Source organism: Pseudophryne corroboree, chromosome 11 (genome assembly GCF_028390025.1).
Source record: "Pseudophryne corroboree isolate aPseCor3 chromosome 11, aPseCor3.hap2, whole genome shotgun sequence".
Lineage (NCBI taxonomy): Eukaryota > Metazoa > Chordata > Amphibia > Anura > Myobatrachidae > Pseudophryne > Pseudophryne corroboree.
The window spans coordinates 287241843-287263133 of record NC_086454.1 but is presented as its reverse complement, the minus strand read 5'-3'; the positions used below and the strand labels follow the sequence as shown (position 1 = coordinate 287263133).

The following is a 21291-nucleotide window of genomic DNA, read 5'->3' as shown; positions in this document are numbered from 1 at the left end:
AAGGATATTGAAATTGCTATGGGGCTGTTGTACAAAATATTGTGGTTTAGTCCGTAAAGAAGATTTTCTTACGTTGCAAATTGCGTTGATAAATTATTATTTTAGGCAGTATGTATTCAAAATGTACAGTCTGAACAGCCGTTGCGGAAACAGCTGTCCCAGCAATGTCCTGATGACTTTCAGGGCTGCTTTACCTAGCACCGTTTCGGCATGTGCACTTTGTTGCAGGAGTTCTGGATCTTCATGGGCAGCAGTGGACCAAGCAGAAAGATACATTTTAATTGACCATTTTATTTTTTTTATGCACTTTTATTTAAATCTCAAGTGTTTGCTATATAGCAAACACCCTTGGACAGCACGTAAGAAGACGGAGACAGTCCAGAAATCTGAAAAGACCCCACAATTTGTAACTGTTTGTAGCTTGATACATTTTAATTCTAATAATATCATAAGAAGCATTATGTCCTCCCCCCAAACCCCCCCCCCCCCCCAATTTCCCTATTGGGGTGAATTCAGTATCCGCCTGGCCAAATCAGCGCACTGTACGGAAGTCCGATCTCGCACAAAAATGATTGCAGCTCCATAAGGTAGCGATTACTTTCCAGTGAATTTGGCTTTCGGCCAGGCGAGCGGAGTGTAGGAGATGTGGTGCTGTTGCCAGTGTTCAAACACGGCGGCAGAGTTAATTTACGCCCTTCATCTTGAATTGATACCCTCCCACCTGTGGTACCAAATAAAAGCAAATTTTTTGTATGAACCTGTTCCAATTTCTTCAGTTCATCAGCAAATTAAATTCTTGCAAAACTAGCGTTTTCCCGCGGGTTCACTCGGTTGGATTGTTACTGCTCAGCGGATCTAATTTGACATAGATAGTAGTGGCTACTAATATTGTGATGTATATTTTATATTGTACACATTGATCACAAAAAATCTTTTGTAAACAATATTTGCAGTTTTTCCTAAGGAATTGGGACTACTAACTTGAAGCAAGCAACGTAAAGCTGCCCATGAGAGAAGCAGCTAGTCCTGAGATCTATGCCTGCAGCCCTGAGCGGTTTTCGGGGGGTGGAATATATGTGTATTTTGGGCTTGATTCAATTCTTAGAGAGTTGAATAGCGTCAGTGATCGCAAAAACGCGCTATAACGCGTATTTTACGCGTTATAGGCAGTGGGGGACTCAGTTTTGAAAAATGAGGGGGTCCTGCGGGACGCGCTGTGACTCCCCTACCAATCACTGCACGTCGCGTCTCTTCAACCAGTCATAGCCAGCAGAGTCCCCAACCAATCACTGCTGGCAGCGTTTCCTCTCATCCAATCACTGCGGCAGCCTCCGTCCTGACTTCTCTTCCCGCTCTGCAGCTTGAATCCTCCTTGGGCTCCGGGTGACAGCAGTCGAATGCTGGGGCGGGATTTAGCAGCGCTCTCTGTGCCGGCTGCAGGGCGGACTCCAGGTTTGAATTTAAAGGTGAGGACGCGCTGCACGGCAATGCGCTGTCAGTGTGTGATCCGTCCTCCTCCCTGTCCTCACCCGTCTGTGCGCTGCCGCGGGATACGGGGCCGACGCTGCGAGTGCAAGTGGGAGGCAATGTCCACACAGCCTGGCAGACGGGACAGTGAGCGGGGCAGCGGCTACTCTGCTGCTCTGTCCGCTCCTCGCCTGGCTCATTACATAGGGAGGGAGGGTGATGCGGCGCTGGTAAGATGCGGCTGCTGGGGGCCATTGCTACAGGCTGGATAAGCTAATATCGATATGGTGTTGTGAATCACAGGCAGGACACCCCCTCCAGTGACTCCTGCAATGACTGAGCACCCCCTTCCTGCACAATTCCCCCCCCCCCACCCTTTTCCGCACAATCACTGTGGATACCACCTTCCCTCGCTGACACCCGTGATCGTTGTGTCTGGGGGGGGGTCTGAGGTGGTGGCTGCAGAGTGTGTAACGTACTGTACCCGGTGCAAAGTGTATAACGTGCTGTACCCGGTGCAAAGTGTATAAAGTGCTGTACCCGGTGCAAAGTGTATAAAGTGCTGTACCCGGCGCAAAGTGTATAACGTGCTGTACCCGGTGCAAAGTGTATAACGTGCTGTACCCGGTGCAAAGTGTATAACGTGCTGTACCCGGCGCAAAGTGTATAACGTGCTGTACCCGGCGCAAAGTGTATAACGTGCTGTACCCGGCGCAAAGTGTATAACGTGCTGTACCCGGCGCAAAGTGTATAACGTGCTGTACCCGGTGCAAAGTGTATAACGTGCTGTACCCGGTGCAAAGTGTATAACGTGCTGTACCCGGCGCAAAGTGTATAACGTGCTGTACCCGGCGCAAAGTGTATAACGTGCTGTACCCGGCGCAAAGTGTGTAACGTGCTGTACCCGGTGCAAAGTGTGTAACGTGCTGTACCCGGTGCAAAGTGTGTAACGTGCTGTACCCGGCGCAAAGTGTATAACGTGCTGTACCCGGCGCAAAGTGTATAACTTGCTGTACCCGGCGCAAAGTGTATAACGTGCTGTACCCGGCGCAAAGTGTATAACGTGCTGTACCCGGTGCAAAGTGTGTAACGTGCTGTACCCGGTGCAAAGTGTGTAACGTGCTGTACCCGATGCAAAGTGTATAATGTGCTGTACCCGGCGCAAAGTGTATAATGTGCTCTACCCGGTGCAATGTGCATAAGCGGCACTACTGTGTGGTGTAATGTGAATTGGCTCTATTATGTGGCCACGCCCCTAAATTTTTCCGACGCGCCTTCGGCGCGCACTGTCTGTTCTTTGCAGTGTAGGACCGGGAGCACCAATTCACTTTCTGCCACAAGGGCGCCAAAATGTCTAGTTACAGCTCTGGTGCAGTGTCTGTATGCTACACAGCCCAGCGGCTTTGTCACTTCCCCCCTCCTGCTACACTTTTGTAGTGTCCAAATCAAGTCTGTGTTTTCATGTTTGAATCTGTAATGAGATTAATATGAACCTTCACTTCAATGGGACCCAGAAAAGGACTGGTAGGACCCCAATTTTTAAAAGTGAGGGGTCCCTGGGACCCACTTTTTTTCCGGCTCAGCGCGATCACTGAGCGTTGTGATGGAATTTCTGCTTGCACCCCTGGAGGGGTGCAAGCATAAATCCGGCAAAAGCTTGTAGAGTGAGAAATAAAGCACTAACCAATTAGCTCCTTGTTGACCTTTTTCAAGCACACCTTGTAAAATGACAGAAGCTGATTGGTTAGTACTTTGTCTCTCACGGACCTTTGATGAATTCACCCCTGTAAATGTATCGCCACCTTAAAGTGAGATCTCCCCCATAGGGCCCTATTCAGTATGGATTGCATCTCAGATGTGATCGCATACTGATGATTTTCGGTCCAGTGCGCACGTGCAGCACTCGTTCTGCGCATGCACGGACTGAGAGATGTGTTTGCATCTCAGTGATGTGAACGTCTCTACCAGATTGACGGGAAGATGCGTTTGCGGGGGCCAGTTGGGGCTGGCGACACAGAGTTGTGGGGGCATAGCATCAGAAACGGAGGAGGGTTCGGGGGGCGGCGGCGTTTCGTCACATGCAGCTGCTGCGATGAGGAAAATGGCGGAAGGCCAACTACCTTCACAGCCGGGCTTCCCTTATTCAGCGACGCAATTGCAACTAAATTGCGATTTCATCGCTTACCTCCATTAGTATGCTGGGTGTTCTTGCCCTATTCTGGGCGCCCCCCAGCATGTGATCACTAATTTAGCAAAACTGCAACTGATGCTGAATGAGGGCCATAGACGGTAATATAACTTGACTTCAGTCACAAAGAGTTACCGGGGGAACCTGGGTCTGTAGCAAGTCACTTGGTTATTACTGATAACTGGAAAAAAAGTCTCCATAGCAATATTTAGTGTTCTACATACAGTATCCTGCTTGAGTCTTGTTTTAGGGCTTCTTTACTTGTACATTTCTGCTATAGCTGCGGTATAGCCATTGATATAGTGGAGTCTCTATAAAGAGCTTCATTTGCATGATGCAGGCAAGCAGTGAAGCGTTTTAGATTACTAGATTAACATTTAGATTGAAGTAGTATATTTTAATCGTTGTTTAATTCTCTGAGATGCAGTCGTTCCAGATTTACCTTTCACAGGTGTTGATACACATTAGGGTGCCAATGGCACCTGTGGAATATGGTTTACATTGTTTATTTCTGTCTTGGTGACAGACGATTGGGTAAGCTTATCTATGTCTTCTTTGTAACACAACTGGAAAGCCTTCTCCCTTCTTATAGCTAGATTTCTATCCATGTCTTGTTAATCCAGCTCCCAGTTTTCTGTCTGTATTCTATTCAAGCCCTATCAATCCTTTAAAGCCTCTTTCTCTGTCCATCCCTCCCAGTCCCTGTTATCCCCAGTCTATTGATCAAGCCTTTATGGCTCTTTTCCTACCCCTGTCCATCTCTTGCATACCCCTGTACAGAATGTGTATGCCGATAAGAATCTGCAGAAGTGAATCAGTGTGGAATGGCTGGTAGGCTTCTGCTGCCATGTTTCATTTGCAGTGCACAGGCGCCTTGTGTGGAAAATGGCTTTTCAGGATCAGTGCTGATTTGACAGAGAAGATTGCCTCAACAAAAGAAGCCCCACACATGTAGGCTGATGACAATAGGGTTTACAGCCTGTGACATTGGCTTGGAAGTAAGATTGTAATTTGTGAGTGGGGAGATAACACAAGTAAGTGGGAGCACTATGCATCACTGTGTGCATTGTGGGCGAGTAGCAATAGTGAGAACATTGCTGTGGGTTAGTTTGGGATATGATTTATATAAGGGATTATTTTTTTCAAATGTATTGCAGGGTGCAGTTGGTCACTCTTGGATGTACCTGTATTGGAGAATGGGGTAATTTATTACAAAGTACAAAGTTTTCATTTACATCTGTGATTTTGGCATTTTATAGTTTACCTGTCAAAATGTCATTAAAATACAGTGTTTGCATACTCTCTGACAGTAGGCGGGCGGAGTAATGCAGGGCTCTGTGTGGGGTGTGTTACTGTAGTGAAGGGAGAGGCGGAGTGATACAGTTCTGTGAGTTAGAAATGGCCAATCGGCAGTCTGGAAATAATGGAGCAGGACGGAATTGCCATATTTGCAATGATACATAATATCTTCAGGATAGTATCAATGTGTCTAAATATATAGATAATAGGTGCTGCGCATGCTCAACTGCTATCTACAGCAGATCCGCGGTGCTGGACTGCTGCTCTGATATTCTGACAGGCTGTGAGAGACTATAAAAAGACAACAAGAAATTCTCTCAGAGAATCTCAGGACAGCCTAAAATGAATTTAAGAGAAAGCTGAGATGGAAAAGATATATCATATTGGCAGGAGCGACCCACATGATATATTGAGTGTACTATACTTGATGAAATATAGCGATACATTGGGCAGAAATATCAGATGTCGATGCCCCATCCCTACTGTGCGATTTATCCTGTGAGAGACCCATCTGTGGTTATTTCTGTCAGTGAGAACAGAGGGGACATTTCAGCCTAGGGATTGTCATCGGTGGGGTAACCACCAATGGTGCCATTGGTTGATAACATCGATGGCATCAAACCATTGACTGGGAAAACATTGACAATTTATGCCCCGTGATGGATATGCCTATTGTGATGAACAGCAGGCTAATCGGAATGGGACGCGGCTTAGCCGGTGGAGGGGCTATGCTCCATTCCCTCTACCAAGAGTATCAAAAAAATTAAATCCATCGCTGCCTCACGGCCATAGATGCCAGTGATCCATTGGATATTCCATCAATGGTAAAACCATCATTCCTGGGGTCCCCTGGTGCCTTAAATTATTGAGAGGTATGTTGTGAGAAGGAAATACCACACAAAGCAGGGACAGAGCCCAAATTTGGTGGGGAGAGTCGACCATGAATAGGGGGCATGAGCCCAGTTATGGAGAGGAGAAATAAAGCACCACATGAGCCTCACAGTACACTGAAGTTTCCATAGTTAACACCGTACCTCACAACATTTGGGAGGGGGATTTGGGACATCTTGTGCATTCCCGGAGGTTTCGTGGGTGGGGGAGGGACGGGTGCAGGGATATCACGAATGGGGAGGGTGCCCGGAGGTGCTGTGGTTGGGGGAGGTGTGTATGGGGAGGTGAGGATGCGCAGATAGGGGAGGGGGTGGGGAGGTGCTATGGGTGGGATAGGGTCAGGGGGGTGGGGGCGGCAAATGGGGGAAGGGGTACGGAGGGGCTGCAGGTGGGGTAGGTATGGTCGTGACGTGTGTGTGTGTGTGGGAGGGGCAGGTGCGGGGCTGCGCTGGACAGGGGAGGGGTTCCGGAGGTGCTGCGGGTGAGGAAGGGGCGGGTGGGATAGAGGGCCTGAAGGCGCCGCAGGTGGGGGAGGGGCAGGTAGGGGGGTGCCGCGGATGGAGGAGGGGGTTTAGAGGCGCTGCGGAGGGTAATGGGGCGGGTATGTGGGTGACATGGGTGGGGTAGGAGGCCAGGAGGTGACGCAGGTGGGGGACGGGCAGGTGCAGGGTTTTCGTGGATGGGGGAGTGGGTCCGGGGCTCTGTGGGTGGTGGAGGGGCGGGTGCGAGGTTCCTGTGGGTGGTTGAGGGGTGGGGTACTGTATATGCAGCCAACCATTCACACATGAGACACTGTCCCCATACCCCATGCACGCACTATACCCCAGACAGCGCGCACACAATCTCCTGTAGCAGCACTGTAGTGAACTGGATGCGTGCTCCCTCACACTTGCTGCTGCTCCTGCTGTCCGGGTAACGGCGGCAGGGGCTCAGAGATGGGGTCGTGGCTAGTCTGCAGCAGGTGACGGGAGGGAGCCCGCCGCTCAGTGAGAGGGGATTCGGGGAGGTGCAGTGGCCACAGCGGCGGGAGGCGGCCTCATTCTGTGGCCGTGCTCAGCCGCCCTCCTAACCGCAGCACAAGATCCGTGCAGGTGTGCGTGCTACAGATCATCGCCAGCTCCCTCCATATGGCGGGGACGGGGGAGTGAGGCCGGGTACCGGGAGTGGTTCTGTGTCAGGTGCTTGGCATCGTAGTGTCCGGCAGCGTCTTGCTGTGTGAGCGGGGACCCAGTAGGTGTCAATCATTTAGCTGCTAGCTGCAGGGGTGGCCAATCACAGCGCGGCCTTCTGACAACTGTCCAATGGTTGGCGGGGGGGTGGGGATTTGGACGGAGCTTTCACCTGCTCAGTTGGCGCTGCTGCTGTCTCCGCACAATCTCCTGCACTCACTCACTAATTATATCTATATATCCTAGTATTCTGCTATTATCGATATATCCTAGTCTCCTATGTATTATCCTACTCTCCTAGATCTCCTATATATTAGGGCAGATCTGTGACTTGTCTCCGCCCAGCGTTGTGACTCCACCTAGCGTTAGCAAATGAGTCACAAAGTCACAGGTCTGGGCTAATATATAGGAGGTACCAACAATAAGATACTGCGCTCATATATTAAAAGACCTTATAATATATGAGCGCAGTATCTTATTCTCGGTATGTATGCTTTTGCAAGTATCGTTGTGAGACATATTTTGTCAAGACCATGTAGGCATTGGGGCCCCACTGGTGCGTGGCAGGGCAGAACAGGAGCTTCAGAGCGTTATGTAACACGTAGGATAACTTTCCAGATAAAATATTGTTAAATCATAGCAATAAGAATAAAGGAGCAACCTTTTACTCCTAATAATTATGCAAAAACAGTTAATGACTGACTATCACATTTATGTAGTGTAGCTATTTCACACATTGCATATATAGCAGATCTCCCCTGGGTTACAGCCATGTACCACTAAAAAAACACTGTCTCTCTTCTCCAGTTCAGCTAGCTCCACTTTTTGGAACTTGTCTCTGTTAGCTGACACCATCTGTGGGACTGCCAAGGTGGTTCCCTTCAGATCCCTCCCTCTCAGTGAGAGCATGTTCAACTTAAAGCTGCAAATGCGCAGAAACATTGCCAGGACAGTATATGGCAGTGGTAAGCTTTGCCGCTGTGATCGGCAGTGAATGTGCAGGTTTTACCATTTTCTCTAACGTCCTAGAGGATGCTGGGACTCCGTAAGGACCATGGGGATAGACGGGCTCTGCAGGAGACATGGGCACTTTAAGAAAGACTTTGACTATGGGTGTGCACTGGCTCCTCCGTCTATGCCCCTCCTCCAGATCTCAGTTTGATACTGTGCCCAGAGGAGCTGGGTGCATTTCAGGAGCTCTCCTGAGTTTCCTGTTAGAAAGCATTTTTGTTAGGTTTTTTATTTTCAGGGAGCCTGCTGGCAACAGACTCCCTGCATCGAGGGACTGAGGAGAGAGAAACAGACCCACTTCTCTGAGTTTCAGGACTCTATTTCTTAGGCTACTGGACACCATTAGCTCCAGAGGGATCGGTACGCAGGTCTCACCCTCGCCGTCCATCCCAGAGCCGTACCACCGTCCTCCTCGCAGAGCCGGAAGAAAGAAGCCGGGTGAGTATGTGAGGAAAAGATCATCACAGGCGGCAGAAGACTTCAGATTCTTCACGGAGGTAACACACAGTACTGCAGCTGTGCGCCATTGCTCCCATTCACCCACACACTCCGGTCACTGTCAGGGTGCAGGGCGCAGGGGGGGGCGCCCTGGGCAGCAATTTAAGACTCATATATGGCATATTAGTGTATATACATGTACAGCTGGCCACTGTACATGTATATAGAGAGGCCCCGCCATAATTTGAAATATTTCGAGCGGGACAGAAGCCTGCCGCAGAGGGGGCGGAGCTTCTCCCTCAGCACTCACCAGCGCCATCTTTTCTCCACAGCACCGCTGAGAGGAAGCTCCCCGGACTCTCCCCTGCTTGACACACGGTGAAAGAGGGTTTTTAAGTAGAGGGGGGGGGGGGCACATATTTGGCAAAATACATATTACAAGCGCTACTAGGTAAACACACTGTGTTTTTCCTGGCTCATATAGCGCTGGGGTGTGTGCTGGCATATTCTCTCTCTGCCTCTCCAAAGGGCCTGGTGGGGAACCTGTCTTCAGAAGGGCTTCCCTGTGTGTGTGAGGTGTGTCGGTACGTGTGTGTCGGTACGTGTGTGTCGACATGTCTGAGATTGAAGGCTCATCTAAGGAGGAGGGGGAGTGTATGAATGCTAGGTCTCCGTCAGCAGTGCCGACACCTGACTGGATGGATATGTGGAATGTTTTGAGTGCAAATGTTAATTTACTGCACAAAAGATTAGACAAAGCTGAAGCTGGGTTACAGTCAGGCAGTCAACCCATGCCTGTCCCAATGTCGCCTGGACCTTCGGGGTCTCAGAAGCGCCCACTATCCCAAATAGCTGACACAGATACCGACACGGACTCAGACTCCAGTGTCGACTACGAAGATGCAAAATTGCAGCCAAGGGTGTCAAAATGTATTCGATATATGATTATCACTATAAAAGATGTTTTGCATATCACTGAGGAACCCCCTGTCTCTGACACGAGGGTGCACATGTTTAAGGGAAAGAAACCAGAGGTTACCTTTCCTTCCTCACATGAGCTGAACGATTTATGCGAAAAAGCGTGGGAAACTCCAGACAAAAAACTGCAGATTCCCCAAAGGATTCTTGTAGCGTATCCTTTCCCATCACAGGACAGAATACAGTGGGAATCCTCCCCTAGGGTGGACAAAGCTTTAACACGCTTATCAAAAAAGATAGCGCTTCCATCCCAAGATACAGCTACCCTCAGGGATCCTGCTGACCGCAAGCAGGAGGTTACCTTGAAGTCCATTTACGCACATTCTGGTACGTTACTCAGACCGGCTATTGCGTCGGCCTGGGTTTGTAGTGCTGTAGCAGCATGGACCGATTCCTTATCAGCAGATATTGAGACTCTTGATAAGGATACCATTTTAATGACCCTAGGGCATATAAAAGATGCTGTCCTATATATGAGAGATGCTCAAAGAGACATTAGTTTACTGGGTTCCAGAATAAACGCTATGTCTATTTCTGCTAGGCGTGGCTTATGGACCCGGCAGTGGACAGGTGATGCCGACTCCCAGAGGCATATGGAGTTGTTGCCTTACAAGGGTGAGGAATTGTTCGGAGAGGGTCTCTCGGATTTCGTCTCCACGGCTACGGCAGATAAATCAAAATTTTTTGCCATATATTCCCTCACAACCTAAGAAAGCGCCTCATTATCATATACAGTCCTTTCATCCCAATAAAAGCAAGAGAGCACGTGGTTCGTACTTTCTTGCCAGAGGTAAGGGCAGAGGGAAAAAGCTGCACACCACAGCTAGTTCCCAGGAACAGAAGTCCTCACCGGCCTCTGCTAAATCCACCGCATGACGCTGGGGCTCCCCTGAGGGAGTCAGCTCCTGGGGGGGCACGTCTTCGACTGTTCAGTCACGTCTGGGTCCACTCACAGGTGGATCCATGGGCAATAGAAATTGTTTCCCAGGGTTACAAGCTAGAATTCGAAGAAGTGCCCCCTCGCCGGTTTTTCAAATCGGCCCTACCGAAACAACCACTGGAAAGGGAGATAGTTTTACAGGCAATTCACAAATTGTGTCTGCAACAAGTGGTGGTAGAGGTTCCCCTGCTTCAAAGAGGGCAGGGGTACTACTCAACTCTGTTTGTGGTTCCGAAACCGGACGGTTCGGTCAGACCCATTTTGAATTTAAAATCCCTGAACCTTTACTTAAAACGGTTCAAGTTCAAGATGGAATCGCTCAGAGCGGTCATCGCCAGCCTAGAAGGGGGAGATTTTTTTGGTATCTCTGGACATAAAGGATGCATACCTGCATGTCCCCATATATCCTCCTCATCAGGCGTACCTGAGATTTGCGGTACAGGATTGTCATTATCAATTTCAGACGTTGCCGTTTGGGCTTTCCACGGCCCCGAGAATTTTCACCAAGGTAATGGCGGAAATGATGGTGCTCCAGGGTGTCACAATTATCCCGTACTTGGACGATCTCCTCATAAAAGCGAGATCAAGGGAGAAGTTGCTGAGCAGCGTATCACTTTCACTGAATGTGTTACAGCGACACGGCTGGATTCTCAATATTCCAAAGTCGCAGCTGAATCCTACAACTCTTCTGCCCTTCTTGGGCATGATTCTGGACACAGACCAGAAAAGGGTTTTTCTTCCGACGTAAAAAGCGCAGGAACTCATGACTCTAGTCCTGAACTTGTTGAAATCAAAACAAGTGTCAGTGCATCATTGCACTCAAGTTCTGGGAAAGATGGTGGCAACATACGAAGCCATTCCATACGGCAGATTCCATGCAAGGACCTTCCAATGGGACCTATTGGACAAATGGTCCGGGTCATATCTGCAATTGCATCAGAGGATCACCCTGTCCCCCAGGGCCAGAGTATCTCTCCTGTGGTGGCTAAACAGTGCACACCTTCTAGAGGGCCGCAGATTCGGCATTCAGGACTGGATCCTGGTAACCGCGGACGCGAGCCTCCGAGGTTGGGGAGCAGTCACACAGGGAAGAAATTTCCAAGGACTTTGGTCAAGTCAAGAGACTTGTCTTCACATCAACATCCTGGAACTAAGGGCCATATACAACGCCCTACGTCAAGCGGAGATCTTACTTCGCAATCGACCAGTTCTGATCCAGTCAGACAACATCACCGCAGTAGCTCATGTAAACTGCCAAGGCGGCACAAGGAGTAGAGTGGCAATGGCGGAAGCCACCAGAATTCTTCGCTGGGCGGAGAATCATGTAAGCGTTCTGTCAGCAGTGTTCATTCCGGGAGTGGACAACTGGGAAGCAGACTTCCTCAGCAAACACGATCTGCATCCGGGAGAGTGGGGACTTCATCAGGAAGTCTTTGCGCAGATTGCAAGTCGGTGGGGACTACCCCAAATAGACATGATGGCATCCCGTCTCAACTAAAAGCTACAAAGGTATTGCGCCAGGTCAAGAGACCCTCAGGCGGTAGCTGTGGACGCCCTAGTGACACCGTGGGTGTTCCAGTCGGTATATGTGTTTCCTCCTCTTCCTCTCATACCCAAGGTGTTGAGGATAATAAGAAAAAGAGGAGTGAGAACAATTCTCATTGTTCCAGATTGGCCACGAAGGACCTGGTATCCGGATCTGCAAGAAATGCTCACAGAAGATTCGTGGCCTCTTCCTCTAAGGCAGGACCTGTTACAACTAGGTCCCTGTCTGTTCCAAGACTTACCGCGGCTGCGTTTGACGGCATGGCGGTTGAACGCCGGATCCTAGCGGAAAAAGGTATTCCGGATGAGATCATTCCTACGCTAATAAAGGCTAGGAAGGACGTGACATCTAAACATTATCACCGAATATGGAGAAAATATGTTTCTTGGTGTAAGGCCAGGAATGCTCCTACGGAGGAGTTCCACCTGGGCCGTTTTTTTCACTTCCTACAAACTGTAGTGAATTTGGGCCTAAAATTAGGCTCCATTAAAGTTCAGATCTTGGCCTTATCCATTTTCTTTCAAAAGGTATTGGCCTCATTACCTGAAGTACAGACTTTTGTGAAGGGAGTACTGCATATTCAGCCTCCTTTTGTACCTCCGGTGGCGCCTTGGGACCTTAACGTGGTGTTAAGTTTCCTTAAGTCACATTGGTTTGAACCACTTAAGACAGTGGAGTTGAAATATCTCACCTGGAAGGTGGTCATGTTGTTAGCCTTGGCTTCGGCTAGGCGAGTGTCAGAATTGGCGGCTTTATCACATAAAAGTCCCTATCTGGTTTTCCATATGGATAGAGCGGAATTGCGGACCCGTCCTCAATTCCTACCTAAGGTGGTCTCATCCTTTCATATGAACCAACCTATTGTCGTGCCTGTGGGTACACGTGACTTGGAGGATTCCAAATCCCTTGATGTGGTCAGGGCTTTGAAAATTTACGTGGCCAGAACGGCTAGGATCAGAAAAACAGAAGCACTGTTTGTCCTGTATGCAGCAAACAAAGTTGGCGGCCCTGCTTCAAAGCAGACTATTGCTCGCTGGATCTGTAACACGATTCAGCAGGCGCATTCAACGGCAGGATTGCCGTTACCGAAATCGGTTAAAGCCCATTCCATTAGGAAGGTGGGCTCTTCTTGGGCGGCTGCCCGAGGGGTCTCGGCACTACAGCTGTGCCGAGCTGCTACTTGGTCGGGGTCAAACACCTTTGCAAAGTTCTATAAGTTTGATACCCTGGCTGAGGAGGACCTCCTGTTTGCTCAATCGGTGCTGCAGAGTCATCCGCACTCTCCCGCCCGTTTGGGAGCTTTGGTATAATCCCCATGGTCCTTACGGAGTCCCAGCATCCTCTAGAACGTTAGAGAAAATAAGATTTTAAACCTACCGGTAATCTTTTTCTCGTAGTCCGTAGAGGATGCTGGGCGCCCGTCCCAAGTGCGGACTACTTCTGCAAGGCTTGTATATAGTTATTGCTTACATAAGGGTTATGTTATAGTTTCATCGGTCTTGGACTGATGCTATGTTGTTTCATACTGTTAACTGGGTAGTTATCACAAGTTATACGGTGTGATTGGTGTGGCTGGTATGAATCTTGCCCTTGGATTACAAAAATCCTTTCCTTGTACTGTCCGTCTCCTCTGGGCACAGTTTCTCTAACTGAGGTCTGGAGGAGGGGCATAGAGGGAGGAGCCAGTGCACACCCAGAGTCAAAGTCTTTCTTAAAGTGCCCATGTCTCCTGCGGAGCCCGTCTATCCCCATGGTCCTTACGGAGTCCCAGCATCCTCTACGGACTACGAGAAAAAGATTTACCGGTAGGTTTAAAATCTTATTATTTTCCGGGATAGCTGCTTATTGGAGTATATACACCCCTAAGTTTAATAAATGGATCCCTTAATGCCAAGGATGATGCATCTGTAGAATCAGTGGGCCTGATTTATATATGATTGGAGGTGCAATCGCTGTGGTTACATGGAAGCAGCAGGAGGCGTCTGACAGGAAGTAGGCACCTCCTGCTGGCATTAGTGATCCATGTTGCGGTTTGGGACACAGCTTTAGATCAGCTGTGTGACACATAGGGTTGCGCAAGCCGGCTGCTGCAAGTTAGTGCAGTAGTAGTTGCACTTTACAGCAACTCGAATCCCACAAAATTTGCAGCCCCATAGGGTTTTGAGCACTTTTGGGAAGTTTGGACTGAAATTTGGACTGCGAGGGATGCAAGTTCGGGTGCCATTGCCGGTGTTAAAACGCAGCAGCAACTCGCACCCTTCGCGCATAATTGGATTGACCTCAGAGGCCAGGAAATCTCAATCTTCTGCCGAAGATCCTGACCCCACCACAGCCCCGAAACCCAAGGCGACACGCCTCCATTTTGGGACATGGCTGCTGTCACTGCCCCCTCCCCGCCTCAAAATGGCAACAGACTGTCAATCACTGACAGTCTGCAGCCGTAGTGTGTCCAATAATGCAGGATCTGTACTGAACATGCACATTATGCATCTACTTTGCTACGTTCAGCACCTCCAACCACATCTGAAGCAGGCCCTTATACGGGAAGGTACTGGATTGTGTTTGCCTGGTTTATGTGACCATAGAAACTTGTGCTGTCAGTGTCACAGACTGACTGTTAAATTCTATTACTCCTATTTGTTAGTTTGTGTGTTTATCTTTCATTTTCACTGCGCTGGCCGGCATGTAAATCTTTCCTCCAGTCTGTGTTACCGCTGAGCCTCCTGCGACATGTCACAGAAGGATAAGATGTTTGTCCATTACTTGTCTGTGATCTTCTCTTCTAAGCATTGCCTAACACTATTAGTTTGCTTTTGCGCCGGGTCTCCAAATAGCTTTAAATCAGAAATTTACGTTTTAAGTGGTTTCAGAGCACTTACACAGTGGCTATTAATCTATATTTATAAAACCTCAGCCCATAACGCTGATGGACCCAGTTTCCTGTAATATGAGCTGCTTCATTCAAGCACTTGGTTTAATGGGGTGTCCTCCACAATTAATAATTCATACGGAGCTACAGTATGGTTAGTGAGGAGAGGCAGCCCTGGAACTCCTACTTTCTCTGGAAGATTTGTTCTTGCCGGTTTCACTGGAGTCGCTACAGGAATCCTTGTAGTGGAATCCTCTTGATATATATATATTATTTCTGTATCGTCCGTCACCCAGTACTGTGCCGCATACAAGGAGGTGATTACTTACTTCCAGCATATGTGTGTGTTCCTTTCTGGGGTTTTTTTTATATACGATTGTGTGTATGTATGTATGTATGTATATATGTGTATAATATGTATATAATACTGTATATACACTCTAAATATAGTTTTTTTTTTGTTTATACTTTTTGATTGTTTTAATGAAAATTCTGTCCTTTCCTTTTGCAGAATTATCCATGAAGATGGCTTCTCAGGGGAAGATGTCAAGCAGTACAAGCCTGTGGTTTATAGTAACACTATCCAGTCCCTGGCAGCCATTGTCCGTGCCATGGACACCCTGGGCATTGAATATGGTGATAAGGAACGAAGGGTGAGTCTTGTGCTCCCTCATTATATCTGCTAGTCTTTTCCTCTAGTGCATGGTGTCTGCAACTTTTAGCTCATGACTACATAGTTTATGATCCTTGCAAAAGTCAAAAATTCGTTCTTAAAAAATAAATAAAAAAAATGTTCACGTTATTTTGCCCGTTGGAAATTATTACTTTGTTTTGATTGGTTTCTTTGAGATTTAAGTTTCCCCCCAATAAATAGATTGTGATTAGCACACACATTTCACAGTGCCATGGGGATTGCTATCTGATTGGCTAATAATCAGCCATTGATTTGCTAAGGATCATAGAATTTAGAGTGCTACCTAGGCGTGCAGACGCCTTACTACATTCTCCACAGCCCGCTGCCAGACAGTGTTTTAGCGGAATGAGCGGATAGCATTTAATGGTCCTGATGGTTGAGTTTTATGTGTTTTCTTATGGATGGCAGTCTTTGCCTGTCTAATTTTATCTGTCTGCTTTTAACATCGATATAGACAATATAGGTTAGAGCAGAAATTAGAGGGGTGTGTATATTCATTTATACATGTCTTTAATTTATTTGATCATTTTCTTTGCGTTATTGCTTTTGATAGGCCCCGTATCCATCCTCCTCTGCTTCCTGATAAAGTTGCTGAATGAACTAAAAGTGCCCCATGAGCTAGCACTTATAAATCTCAAGCCTCTGTGAGAGTGTTTGTCCTCTTCCAGACCCAATACTCGGCAGCTGCTCTCGTAGGCCTGGTCAACCTGTGGCTCTCCAGCTACTGTTAGAACTACAAGTCCCAGCATGCCTTGTCACCGTTTTGCTATTAGGGAATGCTAAAACGTTGGCAGGTCATGCTGGTATGTGTAGTTTCACAAAAGCTGGCAAGCCAAAAGTTGTCCAGGCCTTTGCTGGAGGTCCTGAGTTATGAATTCCTATTTTAAATTATGTAGTAATTAAAACAGCCTTCTACAAACAACACCCCTCGTACTTTCAACCAGCCCAGTTCCTATACTTAACGATACATAATGCTGCAGCACTGCATAATAGGGGTGCATCAGATGTGGTCTCTGTAAGCCGCACATCATTACTGGTTCATTTTCAGCAATGTGACCATATAGAGCAGGCATTCTCAACCACGGTCCTCAAGGCACACTAACAGTGCAGGTTTTAGTGATATCCAGGCTTCAGCACAGGTGACATAATTAGTAGCTCAGTTATTTTGATTTAACCATCTGTGCTGCAGCCTGGATATCACTAAAACCTGCACTGTTGGTGTGCCTTGAGGACCGTGGTTGGGAATGCCTGATATAGAGCTTCTGAAATCTCAGGCACGCTGAGCTGTATGGGAAATGGATAGTGTAGTCACACTCATGTGTCAGTATGTCTTGTTTTGTTAAGCATACTTAATTAGTGGTGTGCTTTGTCTTTACTGTATGTCATGTGTATGAGTATACTCTTTACTGATTTGATTCATTCTGGCGAGGCAAGAGAAACGGTGCCTACAGTATAAAACAGCTTTGTACATTACACAGGTACAGCGTATAGGATTGCAATGTATACTCTGCACCCTGAACAGTACCGCGACATGTGATGTGCTTATTGACCAGTAACTGTAGATAAAAGTAATAAGTGCAGTGAAGTCTGTACAGGTTGCCGATTGGATCGGTTTGTTCTCCATATTGATTATTTGTCAGAAGAATACACTATACCTCTCTATCTTTGCGCCTTGTACAATCCATTTCTTTGTCCAGTTTTTATTGATTTTATATAATCTTATTAAAGCCTATTTGTGTCGCCATTGAGCTCTTCTCCCCTAAAAAATGTAAAACCTCAAAGCATGGGCCTGATTAGTTGTTTATCTCCCAGATCTTTGTTTCATGGTTTGTAAGTATACCGTCAACAGGCGCAGAGAAATATTTTTTCAGAATAAAGGTAAGTTGGAAACCATGCACATTCATTACATTGGTCTCCCTTCTGTTTCTGCCCTTTGGCACATTCAGTTGAGTTTTGGATTGCAGTCGTTCACTTTCATTTATCAAATCCTTTTCTACGATTGTGCAGTGACGTGTGATGAGGTGAGGCAGAGCCTTTCCTGTCATACGAACGCATATGCCAGAGTTCTGACTGTATAAAGTATATGAAAAATACAAATAATATATTAGAAATATCTTCTTCATATAATTGTAATCGTTTTTATAGTCAAAACTCTGGAGCATTAAGTCTATGGCAGGTGAGGCAGTGTCTCCCTTGCCTGTCTTTTCCACACATCTCCGATTAAGGGGTATATTCAATAAGAGTCGGGTCCATTCCGACATGCAGTTGTCGGAATGGACCCGACAACCCCTATTCAAAGAGCGGGCAAATCCGACTGTTGGATTTGGCCGTTCCCTGTGTCCTGTCCTGACGCTGACAGCGGCGGGGGGAGCAGTGTGCGGCGGCCGGCGGGGGGAGCAGTGTGCGGCAGCCGGCGGGGGAGCTTCCAGCAGCTGCCGGAGCTGGCAGCGGGAGTGATCTGTGCGGTGGCGGAGGAGGCACTGCAGGTACTATCATCCCCGTAGCCCGCCGCACCGCATCGGATTTGGCCCAGACAGCAGCAGGTGGATCGGCACGTATTTCGCCGATCCACCTGCTTTCCGATAGCATTCCGACAAGTCGGGTTTCCCGACTTGTCGGAAAAAATGTGCCCCTATTGAATAGGTCGGAACCCCTTCCGACCTATTCCAGTCGGAAACTGCCGTCTTTCTGACAAGACGGCAGTTTCCGGCTCTTATTGAATATAGCCCAAAGACTCATAAAATTTCCAGCAGTATATACTGCTGCACTGTGTATAATGCCCAGATGTGTATACTACTGCACTGTGTATAATGCTCACATGCACCCTTGGGCTCGTATATTGTGTGCAAATCTGACTCTGGTACTAGCCAGTGCCTCCTGAGCCAATTACCTCACCGCATGTCCCTGCGATTGTGTATATATAATGTTACATTGTATGCACATATAGGTATATATTCAGTCACGTGTCTGTATTAAATAAATAAATGAATGGCTTACTATTCTAAAGTTCAAATAGCCTAGAACCCTTCTTTTCTCTATCGTCCTAGTGGATGCTGGGGTTCCTGAAAGGACCATGGGGAATAGCGGCTCCGCAGGAGACAGGGCACAAAAGTAAAGCTTTCCGATCAGGTGGTGTGCACTGGCTCCTCCCCCTATGACCCTCCTCCAAGCCAGTTAGATTTTTGTGCCCGGCCGAGAAGGGTGCAATTCTAGGTGGCTCTCCTAAAGAGCTGCTTAGAGAAAGTTTAGCTTAGGTTTTTTACTTTACAGTGAGTCCTGCTGGCAACAGGATCACTGCAACGAGGGACAGAGGGGAGAAGAAGTGAACTCACCTGCGTGCAGGATGGATTGGCTTCTTGGCTACTGGACATCAGCTCCAGAGGGACGATCACAGGTACAGCCTGGATGGTCACCGGAGCCTTGCCGCCGGCCCCCTTGCAGATGCTGAAGTAAGAAGAGGTCCAGAATCGGCGGCAGAAGACTCCTCAGTCTTCTAAAGGTAGCGCACAGCACTGCAGCTGTGCGCCATTTTCCTCTCAGCACACTTCACACGGCAGTCACTGAGGGTGCAGGGCGCTGGGAGGGGGGCGCCCTGGGAGGCAAATGAATACCTATTTTGGCTAAAAATACCTCACATATAGCCTCCGGAGGCTATATGGAGATATTTAACCCCTGCCAGAATCCGTTAAGAGCGGGAGACGAGGCCGCCGAAAAAGGGGCGGGGCCTATCTCCTCAGCACACAGCGCCATTTTCCCTCACAGAAAGGCTGGAGGGAAGGCTCCCAGGCTCTCCCCTGCACTGCACTACAGAAACAGGGTTAAAACAGAGAGGGGGGCACTAATTTGGCGATATGCTTATATATTAAGATGCTATAAGGGAAAACACTTATATAAGGTTGTCCCTATATAATTATAGCGTTTTTGGTGTGTGCTGGCAAACTCTCCCTCTGTCTCTCCAAAGGGCTAGTGGGTCCTGTCCTCTATCAGAGCATTCCCTGTGTGTGTGCTGTGTGTCGGTACGTGTGTGTCGACATGTAGGAGGACGATGTTGGTGAGGAGGCGGAGCAATTGCCTGTAATGGTGATGTCACTCTCTAGGGAGTCGACACCGGAATGGATGGCTTATTTAGGAAATTACGTGATAATGTCAACACGCTGCAAGGTCGGTTGACGACATGAGACGGCCGACAAACAATTAGTACCGGTCCAGACGTCTCAAAAACACCGTCAGGGGTTTTAAAACGCCCGTTTACTTTAGTCGGTCGACACAGACACAGACAGGGACACTGAATCCAGTGTCGACGGTGAATAAACAACCGTATTCCTTATTAGGGCCACACGTTAAAGGCAATGAAGGAGGTGTTACATATTTCTGATACTACAAGTACCACAAAAGAGGGTATTATGTGGGATGTGAAAAAACTACCATAGTTTTTCCTGAATCAGATAAATTAAATAAAGTGTGTGATGATGCGTGGGTTCCCCCCGATAGAAAATTATGGGCGGTATACCCTTTCCCGCCAGAAGTTAGGGCGCGTTGGGAAACACCCCTTAAGGTGGATAAGGCGCTCACACGCTTATCAAAACAAGTGGCGGTACCGTCTATAGATAGGGCCGTCCTCAAGGACCAGCTGACAGGAGGCTGGAAAAATATCATAAAAAGTATATACACACATACTGGTGTTATACTGCGACCAGCGATCGCCTCAGCCTGGATGTGCAGAGCTGGGGTGGCTTGGTCGGATTCCCTGACTAAAAATATTGATACCCTTGACAGGGACAGTATTTTATTGACTATAGAGCATTTAAAGGATGCATTTCTATATATGCGAGATGCACAGAGGGATATTTGCACTCTGGCATCATGAGTAAATGCGATGTCCATAACTGCCAAAAGATGTTATGGACACGACAGTGGTCAGGTGATGCAGATTCCAAACGGCACAAAGGTGTATTGCCGTATAAAGGAAGAGGAGTTATTTGGGGTCGGTCCATCGGACCTGGTGGCCACGGCAACTGCTGGAAAATCCACCGTTTTTTACCCTAAGTCACATCTCTGCAGAAAAAGACACCGTCTTTTCAGCCTCAGTCCTCTCGTCCCTATAAGATCATATCTGCCCAGGGATAGAGGAAAGGGAAGAAGACTGCAGCAGGCAGCCCATTCCCAGGAACAGAAGCGTTCCACCGCTTCTGACAAGTTCTCAGCATGGCGCTGAGACCGTACAGGACCCCTGGATCCTACAAGTAGTATCCCAGGGGTACAGATTGGAAGGTCGAGACGTTTCCCCTTCGCAGGCTCCTGAAGTCTGCTTTACCAAGGTCTCCCTCCGACAAGGAGGCAGTATGGGAAAAAATTCACAAGCTGTATTCCCAGCAGGTGATAACTAAATTACCCCTCCTACTACAAGAAAAGGGGTATTATTCCACACTATATTGTGGTATTGAAGCCAGAAGGCTAGGTGAGACTTATTCTAAAAATTTTTTTGAACACTTACAAAGGTTCAAATCAAGATGGAGTCACTCAGAGCAGTGATAACGAACCAGGAAGAAGAGGACTATATAGTGTCCCGGGACATCAGGGATGCTTACCTCTATGTCCCAAATTTGCCCTTCTCACTAAGGGTACCTCAGGTTCGTGGTGCAGAACTGTCACTATCAGTTTCAGACGCTGCCGTTTGGATTGTCCACGGCACCCCGGGTCTTTACCAAGGTAATGGCCGAAATGATGATTCTTCTTCGAAGAAAAGGCGTCTTAAGTATCCCTTACTTGGACGATCTCCTGATAAGGGCATAGTCCAGGGA

General features: G+C 47.9%; 1 protein-coding gene across 2 annotated transcripts in view; it reads left to right on the top strand.

The window, feature by feature from the left end:
* Positions 1–21291, top strand: part of GNAO1 (G protein subunit alpha o1) — a 370314-nt gene that overhangs the window by 137220 nt on the left and 211803 nt on the right. For both annotated transcript variants that reach the window (XM_063945413.1, XM_063945414.1), the window contains exon 3: positions 15308–15449. In XM_063945413.1, the coding sequence (XP_063801483.1) occupies positions 15308–15449 (142 nt within the window). The remainder of the gene's footprint in view (positions 1–15307; positions 15450–21291) is intronic.